Raw genomic sequence first — 14,316 nt, 5'->3', positions numbered from 1 at the left:
GGGCGGTGTCGGTGCTGCCGCCGCTGCCGCGGCTGCTGGTGCTGGCGCGGAGCCGCTGAAGCCCGGCAGAGGGGCTAGCCGGCTCTCGCACGCAGCGGCGGCGGCGGAGCGCGTCGCGTCGAGCGGAGCGAGCGGGGAGGAGGAGGAGAAGGAGGAGGAGGAGGAGGAGTAGGAGGAAGGGGAGGGGGGTATCTTCTCGGCGAGGATGCCCGGAGCGGCTGCAGGGACGGCGGCTACAGGAGCAGGCTCGTCAGGAGCGGTAGCAGCGGGGATGCTCCCAGCTCAGGAGGCGGCCAAGATCTACCACACCAACTACGTGAGGAACTCGCGGGCCATCGGCGTGCTCTGGGCCATCTTCACCATCTGCTTTGCCATCGTCAACGTGGTGTGCTTCATCCAGCCGTACTGGATCGGGGACGGCGTGGACACCCCGCAGGCGGGCTACTTCGGGCTCTTCCACTACTGTATCGGCAACGGCTTCAGCCGGGAACTCACCTGCCGGGGCAGCTTCACGGATTTCTCCAGCCTACCCTCGGGAGCCTTCAAAGCTGCGTCCTTCTTCATCGGGCTCTCGATGATGCTCATCATCGCCTGCATCGTCTGCTTCATCCTCTTCTTCTTCTGCAACACAGCCACTGTCTACAAGATCTGTGCCTGGATGCAGCTGACCTCGGGTGAGTGGAGGCAGCGGCCCCGGTGCTGGGGGTCTCCGCGCTGCACTGCCCTGCCCGGCACAGCCCGGCCCGGCCCGAGGGGCACGGGCGGCTCTGGACAAACTTGCGGCGCCGGTGCGGGTCAGGAGGGAGTCGGGGAGCGGCGGGGGACGGGTGGCGAGGGCCGGGGGTGGCCCGCCGGGGCAGGCCGGGAGAGGGTGTTTGGGGGTGCCGCGACACATCGGCAGCGTCGCAGAACGGTGCCGGTGCCTGTCCCGGGCCGCCCCGCCGCCTGCCTGGGCGTGGGCCAAGTCAGGCTCAGCCGCAGCTCCTCGCACCCCTCCGAGAGTCGCCCGGGGGAGCTGCCTGGTTTCGGTCTGTGAACCGACCCGTGGGCATCCAGCAGCTCCAGGGACGGCGGGCGGCGGCGGGCGGCAGCGGGCGGGTGTCCTCCAGCGCGTAGTCTGTTGTAAAGGTCAGGAGAAAATGGCAGTGGGGACACTTCGAGCAGGCGACGGTGGATGAAGGCAGCTGTCCGCCTGTTGGAGCTTCGTCCCAGTCCCATCTGGCCAAGGCAGAGCCCACTTCGGCTCCGTGGGAGGGGTTGGCGAGGTCTTTTTGCTAGCGAACTGGAAGGGCAGCTGAGGTCGTTGGATGTGGCATGCACGAGTTTTGGTTGTGGTCTGTTTCACTTGTTCACAAGGTTTATTTTCCACTGTATGTTAGGAGTGTAGAGAAAAAGAATTTATTTCAGTTGCTGATTTTGTCTCAGAAGATCTCCCGACTTCATTTGACTTTCCCCATCACATCCAGTGTCTCCCTGGGGAAAGCGTATAGTAAGAAAGAGGGAGAACACCAAGACATACCTTTCTGCATTTCCAGCACAGCTTTCCCTCTGAGTTAGCAGAGAGCTGGTTATTTGTGTGCAGCTGGGAGGATAAGGAGAAAACAGTGGTCTGTAGAATTAAGATAGTAATATAAGCAGTTTTAGCAAGACAGAAAATATTAATTCTTCAATCATTTGGAAAAAAAGGGGCTAAAATCGAAGCATACCTGTTACCTGTCCTCCTGGTAAAACCCTGAAACTGAGAAGTTTTGAAATAAGCAGGAATGAGGTGTTAGGGAAACATAGCAAAATGTCACCAAAATGGGCTCACAATCACTTTTTCAGTCCCCTTAATTGACCTACATTCGTTTCAGTTTCCAAGCAAAAATTCTTTTGAGTTTTTTACTGAACAGCTTCAGCATTATTCAATTTGCCACCTAGTCCATGAGACTTTGTGGAATTTGCTGGTTTGTATGAAACAGCTTTAGCCATTTCTCTCGCTGCTGGTGTTTTTCTGTGTGCTATTATACATTTTTATACTGTTTCCATCACTGAAGTGTCCTGGTAATTTCTTTCTGTATCATCTGGGGAGTGATCTGAAGGCGCTTGAGGTTGGTAGGTTTTTCCCCAATTCCAGCAAGTCTAGTTTTACGTTCACTATCTCTGCGCTGGGAACCCTCTTGGATGCTGGTGGCTTCTCTGATACGGTCTGGTTAATTGTACAGAGTCATGTCACTTGGCTCTGGGCAGAGTTTCATTTTTGCACCACTGATGTCTCCTCTGCTCCATTAAGGACTTCTGCTTCCAGCTGTCTCCTCTCCTTATGGCTCTGCTGCTAAAAGGTGCCATGAATATTCCGTTTTGATACATTTCAGCATGTTTTGTTCATGTCCAGTATGCAGTAGGACAGCACAATTGCCAAATCCCTTGCACTTTCCAACACCAATATCTATTTATATGGTTGCACTTCTTCATGCCAGGAGACGCTAGTGCATAGTAGATAAAATGAATCCGATTCCTTTACTGCATTTCTGTACAGGTGAATAATAATGTTTAGAAACCCCCACATGCAACTGGTCTACTGGAGCTCAAGGAGTCTATACCATGCTGCACATGTGCAGGTGTGACTGGAGATACGTTTTCAGGCAAAGCAACACAGAATTTTTGACATCTCCGAAGCTGGTAGATGCACTGTTGCCATTAAAAGTCAAAAAAAGGAGCTTTATGTCAGCAGAAGAATCACTTCTCAGACTGCTTCCCTCCAAAATTAATAAGGGAATACATGCATAGCCAAGTGGTTGTTTGCTGTGTTTCCCAATTTGTACACGAATGCCCTGGAAGAATTACAGCAATGCTGGGTGTTGAAAGAACCTGACTTCATTGGTTGCTGAATGTTTTACCTTAATTCAGTATTTACCTCACTGTTCATTTCTGTATTACTTAAAAAAGTTTCCTCAAGGGAGAAAAAACCACCAAAAAGTCCATATTGGTTCGGGTTGCATCCTTTGAAGAAGAAAACAAAGGTGGTGGGACAGAAGGAAAACTTAGAGTAAAATGTGCAGGACAGGAGTGTTAAAATGGTATTTTTTCTTTGAGCTCTATGACCTACTTCTGTTATTAGTTTATTGTTTGGAGAGTAAAAGTAATAAATAATAGTAATCCTAAAATGCTTATCTCACAAAAACCAATATAGTAATGTCATCTACATATGCATATAGTTCTGTGTAGTACAGGAACAAAATTGAATCTGAAGTAGTGAAATAAAGAAGCATGTGAATATAGCTTTGATTTTGCTTGCTATTATGTACCTTCATAGTGTTAGCATTTGGTTAGGTCATATAATACTTAAAATGGATGCAATTTAAATCTTGTTAGAATCAGGTTTCTGACTTGGGATCATGCTTGATTTAGGATTGCAAATAAAAGCTTAGGAACTTATTTCTTTAGAAGAAAGATTTTGATCACAGTCTGTCTTGCATGAGTCATTTTAAATTGTCAGCATGATATAGCTCTTGTTTTGAAGAGGTGTTTTTTAAATAAGAAAAAGATAAACAATATCTTGGACACATACACTTTCAGTCCTTGTTGCTGTCTAATCATGTCTATGACTAGACATGTCTATGTCATGATAAAGAAGAAAAATCCTGAGAAAAAAGGTATTTCCTGTGTGTACATGAGTATAACATAGATTAGATAGCCTTATGATTTAGCTGTGGCTTAGACTGCTTTTTTTGTTCCGTGTGCATTATGCTGTCAGGGTACACTTAATACTTTGAGAGCCAGTGTTGGCAGTCTCGTTCTCCATCTCCTAACCTCCTCTTCTGCAACTGCAAAATCATAGGTACAAGCACTTGCATATGCACTTACCTAATTTGAGCAGCTGCATGAATACAAACTCTTGAAATCATTAGGAATTAGGTACTATTGTTCTTTATTACTCTACACCAAAATTTGCAGGAAACCTCACAAATAAAGATAATTCTTGAGATCTATCCCTGTATAGGTTAAGTAAACACTTCAGTTCTGTCATTGTGATTTTTTTCACTATTAGATATTTGTCATTACTTTTTTCCTTTACGAGGATGTTTCAAGTTATAAGAAAGAAAAAAAGAAAGAAAGCAAAAGAAAGGCATAAAAGTGTCCCATGGACAAGTAGGATGAAGCCAATATATAGGTTTTTCAAAAGATGCCTGAGCCCATGGCCACAGTAAGAGGACCGTTGAACAAAACATAAAAGCTCTGGCAAACCACAGTCCAGTGATCTGGCAAACCACAGATCCAGTAACATGGGCCCACAAAAGCATCAGAGCATCATCTTGCCCTTTGTATGTTCAGTTCTCCAGCACTTGTGCTCAGGGACTTCCTCAGGTCGATCTTGGCATTTAAAAGCTCTTGCTGGATTTTTTTTTTTTTTGAGACTTTGGTCGCTTTTTGAACCTGTGCAAACTTCTAGCATTTACAGTGCTCCAGAGCTAGGAGTTCCACAGCTTGATACTGTGTGCTGTGTGAAGATTCAGAGGTTTTTGTGGTTTAAATCTTGTGCCTGCCAATTTCATTTGATCCTCTCAGCTCATGCATTGGAAGAGGCTGTGAACAGAGAACTTGGAGACACATCCCCTGTCCTGGCTCTGATTACACCTTTGTTGTATTCACTCAGTTACCTGTTATGAGGTCTTTGGCTTCTTAGTCAGTCCTTAGTTTTAGGTTGTACCAAACTTGTGATCATCCCTGCTGCCCTGCCTATTGCCACTTCCAGTCTGCTGTATCTTCTCAGAGTCTGTGGGACCAGAGCTACACACAGTATTCAAGACAGACAAACCAGCCATTCATACAGTGACTTAATAACATTCTCTCTTCGTTCTTTCTTCCTTTCCTAGTAATTAGTAATACTCGATTTTTCCCTGTTAGTGATCAGTGGGCTGATGTTTTCACACAACTGCCTATTATAATCCCAATATCTCAGTTCTGAAGTGGTAATAATCACCTTGGGGCACATAACTTTGTGTAGTTAGGTTTTTTCCCCCTTAAATAAATGACTTCATATTTATCTACATTGACTTTAATTTGACTTTTTATTGCCTAGTCATTCAGTATTGTAAAGTCCTTCTTCATAGTCAACCCTTATCGTAGCTACCCTGCATGAGTATCAGCAGCTAACTTTGTAACCTCACCATTTATCCTGTTTTCCAGCTCATTTATAAATAAGCAAGTAGCTCCCAAGTTCCAGCACAGATCCCTGCAGGATTCCACCACTGACCTCTCTCCACTTGAAAAATTGACAGTAGTGTCCTACCATCTGTTTCCAATTATTTATCCTTGCAAGGGCATTTATTTTTATCCTCTAGGAGTCTAGGTTTTTTAAGACTTACAAATGACAGATTCATCAAATGTCTTTTGGAAATCCAAGTAAACGTTGTTAGTGAAAACTCCATGGTGCACATTATTTTTTACTTCTTTGGAGAACTCTAGTAGTTTTGTGAAAAATTACTTCAAATAGTTGTATTGGCCCTACCTTACTTCCTTTCTTCACACAAATATGTCCTCTTTGTACACATGCTGGCATACACTGTTTCTTTCATGGTTTTACTGATTTACATGGTGCAGGCGTCGGTCTTTCTGTAGTTCCCCAGGTTTTCCCTGGACTTGTTTTAAACTGTTTTTTAAAACTGGTTTTCTATGACTCAACTGCCAGTTCTTTGAAGCCAGAGCAGCCATAATGAAGAGGTTATTACATGCCACAGTTAAAAGTTTGTTTAAAACAGGGAATTGTTTCAGAATGAAAAGGAGAAATTCCTCAGTGCAACTGTGTTGTTTGCCTTTATGCTTGAAATCAGTCTGCAGGACCAGGTGACTTTTATGTAAGAGTCTTAAAAGGCTTGACCTTGATGGTCTTGGAGCCTTTGTTACTGCTGTTTGACAGAACTTGGCATAGGGGTGAATTCTAGAAGGCTAGGAAAAAGCTAGCCTTGCACCAGTATTTGAACAGGGTGTCTCATGGAGTCAGACAAAGATCTTGTTTGTAGCCTCAGTATCCTTAACAATTTGTTGAGAGAGTCATTTACATTTATGGCTCCTGAACTTTGCAGGTGGCACAAAAATTATTTGTTTAATAAATGATAGTTATTTGTCTAATAAATTACAGTAAGGATAGCTAATTGCAGGGACTGATTTGGATGTCATAAAAACATGGGCTTATTTCTACAACTTTTGTTTTAATACACCAAATGCAGTGTAAGACTACTAAGAATCAGAATCATGGAATCACAGAACCATAGAATGGCCTGGGTTGGAAGGGACCTTAAAAATCATCCAGTTCCACCCCCCTGCCATGGGCAGGGACACCTTCCACTAGATCAGTTTGCTCAGAGCCCCATTCAACCTGGTCTTGAACACTCCCAGGGATGGGGCATCCAGAACTTCTCTGGGCAACCTGTTTCAGTGTTTCACCACCTTCACAGTAAAATATTTCTTCCCGATATGTAATCTAAACCTGCTTCTCAGTTTCAGTTTGAATCCATTCCCCCTTGTCCTGTCATTATGTTGCCTTGTCAATAGTTCCTCTCCATCTTTCTTGTAGGCTCCCTTTAGGCACTGGAAGTCCACAATTAGGTCACCCCAAAGCCTTCCAGGCTGAACAATCCCAGTTCTCTGAGCTTTTCCTTCACCTTTCCTCATAGGAGAGGTGCTGTATCCCTCTAATCAACTTCATGGCCCTTCTCTGGACTTGCTCCAAAAGGTTCATGTCCTTCCTGTGCTGGGGACCCCAGAGCTGGGTGCAGCACCACAGGTGGGGTCTCACCAGAGCAGAGCAGAGGGACAGAACCCAATTTAGAGAGAAGGATGTTGTGGGGACCATGTCAAGGCTTCACAGAAGTTCAGGTAAGTGACATCCATAGCCTTTCCCTTGTCCACTAATGTAGTCACCCCATCATAGAAGTCCACTGGGTTGGCCAGGCAGAACAGGCACTTGGTGAAGCCATGCTGGCTGTCCAAAATCACCTCCCTGTCCTTCATGTGCCGTGGCACAGCTTCTAGGAAGATCTGTTCCATGATCTTTCCAGGCACAGCAGCTGACAGGTCTGTAGTTCGCAGGATCCTCCTTTCTACCTTTTTAAAGATGGGTACAATGTTTCCCATTTTCCAGTCACCTGGAACTTTCACCTGAGCCCTATGACTTTTCAGGTATCAGGGAGAGTGGCTTGGCAACTACACCAGCCAATTCCTTCAGGACTCTGGGATGCATCTCATCGGTTCCCACAGACTTACATATGTGCTGGCTAGTGGTCGTGAACCTGACCTGTACTTGCAGTCGGAAGCATTTTGCTCTCCCAGCCCCTATCCTGCAATGCACGCTCTCAAGAGGTGTAGGAAGAGCGGTTGCCATTGAAGACTGAGGCAAAAAACAGTTGTTGAGTACCTCAGCTTTCTCCTTGTCCATTGTTACCAGTTTTCCAGCATTGCTCACGGGGGGCACATCTTCTTTGACCTTTTTTTCTGGTTAACACACCTGTAGAAGCACTTCTTGTTACTCTTTGCCAGGTTCAGTTCCTGCTTCAAAAAATGTAGGAGGTGTCCTACTGGTGGGAAAATTATGAAATTACATGTTATGGAAAACAGTTATTTAGAAGAGAAATTAGAGACTGTGGTAGATGGACATCTGTATGTGAGCTCTCACTGCAATGAAAAAGTCCAGTGTTGTCCCTAAATGTGTATTCAAAAAATGGGACTGCCTTTACCCATAGTGGTATCCATGCCTGTTCTGTCTAGGTCAAATATCTTTCAAGATGCCCTTTCAAGTATAAAGTAGAAAGAATCTCAGAACTGATTTAAATAAATGAAAGGAGAAGAGCTAAAAGGATGAATTTTCTTGCTATTCAAAAGAAGATTAAAAATTGACAGATGATGGCGTATGAGGACCTACAGGGGAAGATTTCAAGTCACGCAGTGCTCCTTAACTTGACAAATGCTGTGTTTGGAAGCTGAAGTTACACAAATTTGCATTAGCCATGAGGTATGTACATTTGTAACCTTTTAAGTTTCATTTTTCATTTGTTAATTGTCTTTACTAACTCACCAGAAGCAAAGGACCTTAACCAACAGCGCTTCCAGCTTTTGTTGCCACTAGGTACCCCACATGTAAAATGGGGAGGCACATGGGAGGCAAAAGGGAGAGGAAGACAAGTCCAGGAATACTGAGCAGGTTTTTGAGCTTGAGTTTCATCATTGATGCTGATTTTAACAAGAGCATTAACACCCTCACGCCACCTGCAGGGTGAGATGACTGAAGTTATTTAATGGTCTCTGAACAGTAGTGGGTGTTGGACCATCAGGAAGAAAATTCTGAAAAATCAGTGTTCTTGAAGGCTCTGACCATGGTATGATGAGTATTGCCTCTGCATTTTGGGGAAACAGGGTGCTGGAGCTGTGCAGGTGGGCAGGGAGCAGGGAAAGAGCCCAGTGCTGTCCTTGCCAACAAATGGACTGTCTCATCAAGCCTTTGAGGACATCTAATTCAAGCAGGCCTGGTGCATGTGCTTCTTTTTCCCAGAGGAGAAATCATGCTTCCAGTCCGATGTTCTGTATGTTAAGCTCCAGAGGAGAATTTCCCATTGGGTTTTAAAAGAGATCCCTAGAGCCTTCCTCATCCTTGCCTGGGAATGCCCCATGGTAGCCTGTGCTCTGCTGCTGTCACACTGGCTGTGATGAGTATTACCGTTGGGAAGTGCTTGTGCCCCCACATGATTCAGAAGGTTAGTTGGGGAGGTTGGAAAGATTACCTGAAGGTTTTAGTGGGAAGTTGTGGGTGAAGTGAGTGATGGGGCTGTGCAGCTTTTTCAGTTTCATTACTTTGACGTAAACATTTTAGTATACTTAATGCTTGTCTATAAAAACGAAGGTAAAAGGTGTATTGTGTGAACAGTGGAAATGAGGGAGAAATGCTGTGCCCAATGTCTTGTCTCTATTTCCCTAAATACTCTGTGCCCACAGTACCAAAAGTTCTCTCCTGCATCCTATGATCTCATGCCTTCAGTAGCTAAACTCTCCAGCTCCTCACAGGCTCCCCATCTATATAGTTGACAAAGGCACAGCATGTGCTATACCTGGCAGAAGGCTATTTGCTGTTGGTTGCCATCAACCTCAAGATGTCCTCAAGTTGCCATCTAGATTTTTTAAAGGATAAACTATCCCTGTCTTTTCACTGGCGGGAAATTGGGATTCTTTCTGCTTCCAGCTTTTTCACAAAACTTGAATGAGTTTAGTGTCTTGGAGGCTTGTAGCATCAGTCAAATGTGGTTGAAATTGGTCATCAGGCTCAAAATCACACAGCCACATCGGTCTTGATCCCAGAGGTAACCTGTCTAAAATGTATCATGTAAGAAATGAATATCTTTTATTTGTATGAGTGATTTGAGATTTGGTAGCAAAATTTGTTTTTTGAAAGATAGAGGTATTTTGGGAATGGGGAAGAGATATTTTCTTTTGGTTTAGAGTGTAATAAAAATTTCAGCATCTTATGACTGTCCCAATTGCCTTTTATGAACATCCTGGGGGCTGTGGTCCACTGTTTGAAAAACAGTAAGATAACAGAATAGTAAGATATAAAAGGAAATTCATAAAGTTATCCAGGCTATTTGAGGACGAATACCATTTTACTGGGAAAAAGTATATGTGCTAGGGGAGAAAGAAACTGGGAGAGAGTTTAAAAGAGGAGAATATCACCTATTGAAATGTGGGGAGCTGAGAACGTGGATATGGTTAGGAAAGAGAAATGGGAGTGGGGTTTTGGAAAGTGGCTGGTGTCAGTGCAGCTCTATTTTCTTGCAGCTGAAGGAACATTGCTGGCATAGGGTACAGCTGCTGCTGAGTTCTTTCAGGGAATCCTTCTAAAAGTTTAATGAAGAAAATTGCTATATGCCACAATGAAGCCAGGAAGAGGGAAACATACGGATATTATCAGCAGTAAAAAGGCATAGAAGAAAAGAAGGCTAGATTTCAAACATGAAGGTTATTTTACCTTTTGAGAATTGAACCTTTTTAGCACTGTGGTATAAACAGCATTCGCTTTGATCTTGCAAACATAAAGACAGCAGACATATAAGAAGAGAAAATCTGTGGTACGATTAGATGGTGTGGACTCAATATTTGAAAACTAACAAGATCCGGCTGTGAGGAATGGCAGGGTCACAATACTGAGGCATCACAAAGGAAAAAATAAAAACATTTTTGCTCAGAAATGATGAAATGAAAAAAAAGACATGAACAAGGCTATAGCCTGGAAAATCTGCAGAATTTGATAACATCAGTTGCTATCAGCATTGTTAAAAATGCAGTGGCAGCAGCATGACAGTGAATAGCTAGAATACGCATTACTGTGTGGAACAGTGTGCAGCTCCCAATTACTAAGAGAGAATTACGGCTAGAATCCTTAAAAAGGGAAATATAATAGACTTCAAGATCTATCTATTCTAAGAAAGATATTATCCACATTGGCATTCAGAGATGCAGAAGACTTGAAACAAGCTGGCCTTAGAATGAGAAGGTCATACTTACTGGGGGAAAAGGTTCCTTTATTTTCTCCTTGAGAAGCCAGATGCAAATTTATGAATTTCATTGATTTTAAAAGGTAGCTGATGGCGTCTGTGGAGAGCCTCTTTGACACAAGCACGTCATGTGCTATTTCAGAGAATATTATTCAATCAAGTAATTGAGAGTGCATCAGAAGGAGAAAGCTACTGAATAAATGGTTAGAAATAAATTACTACAAACAGTTGATGAGTTGTCACACATTCCACTTTCTTTATTATTCTGGTTATCTTTCAAAAGGAAAAGTTTATAGAGAAGGCTAGACATGCTGTACTTGCAAAGTCAAAGACAAATATTCTGAGTTCAGAGGTTCAGAAAACACTACTTGTGAAACCTTGGGAGGTTCTTTTGTTTACTTCTAGAAGTCAAAAGTCATGTGCCTTACTTTGCAGAAGTTGGTTGAATAAGGTGAGTGATCTCATTCAATTGCCATGGCCAGGATGTGCCTTGTCCTGTCATGCTAAACCGTACCTCTGCAACCTACTATAGCTTATTGGTCATGGTGAACCTTGTGTGCAGCAGAAGTGTGAATAAAATAGGACAAGGTCCCTTAAGATCAGGGAAGATTTTTAGCAATGTCTCTTCCTCCCGATTGACCTTTTGCCTCTTCCTGTGGAATAACAGGTTTCTGCAGTGGCTGCAGAAGGTGAATGCTCCTCAGCTCCATGGAATTTCTTGATGGGGGCAAGAGCCTTGGAGAGGGTTGTTTTGCCCAGAGGTAACAGCTTGCAAGCATGAAACACCAACATAAATGATCCTGTGCCTCTTGGAGAGACATTTCTGCACTGAGCCATCTTAGCTTGCCAGGGCCCAACAAAAGATGTGGTTGCTTTGCCTGTAGCTGCAAATTAACCACGTCCAGAGTCCCCCTCTGCTGTAGAGTCAGCTGGCACACTGGCCATTGTCCATATTACTACATTTTTTACCTTTCTAAAACTGGGTCACTAGAATTATTCTGCCTGTTGGGAACTGTTCCTGGCATGTCCTATCTTGCAAACTGTGCCCTGGCAATATTTTGGAAGATTGTTAGATGGAACAAACTAAAACCACTCCTGTGACACATGCTGGGGGACAATTCTAACAATTTAGTAGCGTAGACAGGTGATTTTCAATGCCTGGGAATGCTCCCTGGTACTGCTTCATTTATCTGTGTAGACATAACCAATACGTAGCCAAGTTTCAAAATGAGGAGCTCAAGAATTATCTGTGCAGGAAAATTAAGGTCACATGAGATTTAGTATTTTATTTTGAATCAATTTATAACTGCAACTTAGTGCCACTGCATAAACTTCTGATTTGCTTTGTTTAAATTGACAACAAATAATCTCTGGCTGAAAAACTTACATGAAATGTAGTTACCTTTAAAACTAGACTTAGTAGTCACCTTGAAAAAGAAAGATGTTTATAACTTTTGGCAAGAGGAAGAAGTGATCAAAAATGCAGAACAAACCATAAAAAAGGGTTTTCACCTAGAGGCAGTGGAAGAATGTTACCCATGAGTCTAAAAATCATAAATGAGACTTCTCTCTGATGCAGACTGAGTGTTTCAAAATCAGATTTCCCACAGGTATCTTCAGCTTGGCTAATACATCTTTGAACACTATAAAACTGTTATGCATTGAGTGCATATACTTAAGAGACATTCAGTATAATTTCACAAAGAGTTAATTCAAAATTTTAAGATTAATTTTATGAGAGAAGTATTAGACTTTCCATGAAAATAAAATTACTCATCCTTGTAGCTTAATGTTCCTCTAAAGAAAGTTCATTATTACTTGGTTGCTGTGTCTTAGTATTTAGCCTTCCTATTACTGGTGAAGTTATATTAGACTATCATTAAAATAAAAAGGTTGAAATTGCAATGCATGGTCATTACACTAGAAAAATACAGTTCAAAACATTCCAAACATGCAGATGTCTTACCAGCCAGTCACTTGTGCTTAGTTCCTGTCAGGCATTTGTATTTGATCAGATTCCTCCATTAGTGTGGCAGCACCATGCTAGTGTGGCCCACCAGCAGTCACTTCCGAGGTGACACTTGGCTGTTTGTCAGCCTTGAGGAGTGAGGGGACAGTGCTGGCACAGGGAAAGGCCGTGCAGCTCAGGGCGGGTAACAGTGGAGATACTCAAAAGCCATCGGGTCACAATCCTGAGTTACTGGCTCTAGGGGACCCTGCTGCAGTAGAGAGGTTGGACTAGACGGACCTTCAGTGGTGCCTCCCAGCACTACCCACTCCACAATTCTCGAAGAGAGGACCTGTTCACCAAAGGATGGCAGTGGGATGGCAATGTGATGCTTGCTCTGAAGAGGACATACATGGTCCTGGCAAATACTTCGTGAAATATTTCCAGCTGATTCAGGGCAATGCTGACATAATTAAGGATGCACTGTGATATTTCATGTGGGATTCTGGACACTGACGTCCAGTTCTGACTGAGATGACAGTAGCTGCAAAAAGGAAAGCCAGTGAGTGGTGACATCTCTGGAAGAAGAAAACTCGGAAAGCTTGGTTAGTTTAATGTGGAAAGAGGAAGGTTGATAAGGTGTCTGCGACTGCTGACTAAAAACACATGGAAGGGCACAGAATGAGGAAAATAAAAGAACTTTTTGAGCTACTGATTTTTTCTTTGACTAGATTTGGTTTCCTAAACTTTTTCCAAAGGTGGTACTACATGTCATGTAGCATTGTTGGAACAAATTACAGCCTGTTGGCCTACTTTGCTTCACGACACTTAAAAAATCTCAGAAGTAGTTTATGAACCCTCTGGAATCCATGGACTGTAGAGTCAAAACTAATGATTTTAAACTCATGGCTAACAGTGGTACAAGAACAAATGGATTTTATCTGGATATAAATCAGTTCAGGCTGAAAATTACAAGGTGGTTTCTAAGTATCAGAGCAGGAAGGTTCTACAGCAACTTTCTGAAGGAAGGAGATTTGGTAAAATACTGAGCTGTGTATTAGAAACAGATGACTATCTGAAAGGGATTACAGAATGCGGTGTTTGTAACAGCATGCCTTGTTCCTCTCTTTCTCATTTCTGAAAACAAACTTATCTGGGTGAATGCTCTTTTCTATTCTACTCCCATTTGTTCTGTTTTTTAAACAGGATCACTCCTATCTCAGTGTCTTGGTCTGAAAGACAGGTGTCTGCCAAGGAAGGCAGGAGTCTCCCTTGAAATGAAAAAAAAAAATGCAACCCCCTTCCCTCCAAATTATTATAATTTTGAAATTAAGGGGCTTTCAAGAAAAGATATGAGGAATAGGAATAACAGTTATTTACTAATATATATATATATATATGTATAACAAGGCAAACAAACAGCAACAACTATGGCAGTAACAGCAAACAATCACAAACCCAGTCCCAGCCTTCTCGGCTGTCAGGCCCTTTCCCCTCGGGTGCAGTTCCGCTCGCAGCCGGCAGGGGCGCTGGCGGCTCCCGGTGAGCAGGGCAGGTGCGATGGTTCCCCCGCGGCTGCAGGGGGCGCTCCGGAGCGAGCTCGGGGAGCACGCGGCACTGGCGGCCCGGGATCCCGGGAAGGATGGGACAAAGGAGCTTCACAAACCCCTGGGCAGCCGATCCCGGTGTCTGCCAGACCCTTGAGAACAGCAGGCTGGAACAGCAGGGACGAGCACAAATCCTGGATGGCAGACGAGATGTATCAAACTCCCTAGCTGCAGTGGGAACCCCCGGAGGTCTGGGCAGGCAGGGTATGCGGGGCTACAGAGTAGCGAAGGCTCGAAGCAA

At 43.7% G+C, this 14,316-nt stretch overlaps 1 protein-coding gene across 3 annotated transcripts in view; it reads left to right on the top strand.

Annotated features, from left to right (window-relative positions):
* Positions 1–154: 154 nt before the first annotated feature.
* Positions 155–14,316, top strand: part of LHFPL3 (LHFPL tetraspan subfamily member 3) — a 240,280-nt gene continuing 226,118 nt past the window's right edge. For 2 of the 3 annotated variants that reach the window (XM_042018391.1, XM_042018390.1), the window contains exon 1: positions 155–674. In XM_042018391.1, coding sequence (XP_041874325.1) covers positions 206–674 — 469 coding nt within the window. In that variant the 5' untranslated portion in view covers positions 155–205. The remainder of the gene's footprint in view (positions 675–14,316) is intronic. The other variant, XM_042018389.1, reaches the window with a different exon arrangement.

The sequence above is a fragment of the Corvus kubaryi genome, unplaced genomic scaffold, assembly GCF_017639235.1.
Source record: "Corvus kubaryi isolate FWS band 111438036 unplaced genomic scaffold, C.kubaryi_AGA036_p1.0 137, whole genome shotgun sequence".
Taxonomy (NCBI): domain Eukaryota; kingdom Metazoa; phylum Chordata; class Aves; order Passeriformes; family Corvidae; genus Corvus; species Corvus kubaryi.
Note: the sequence above shows the minus strand (reverse complement) of the source record. Positions and strands in the feature narration are given on the sequence as shown.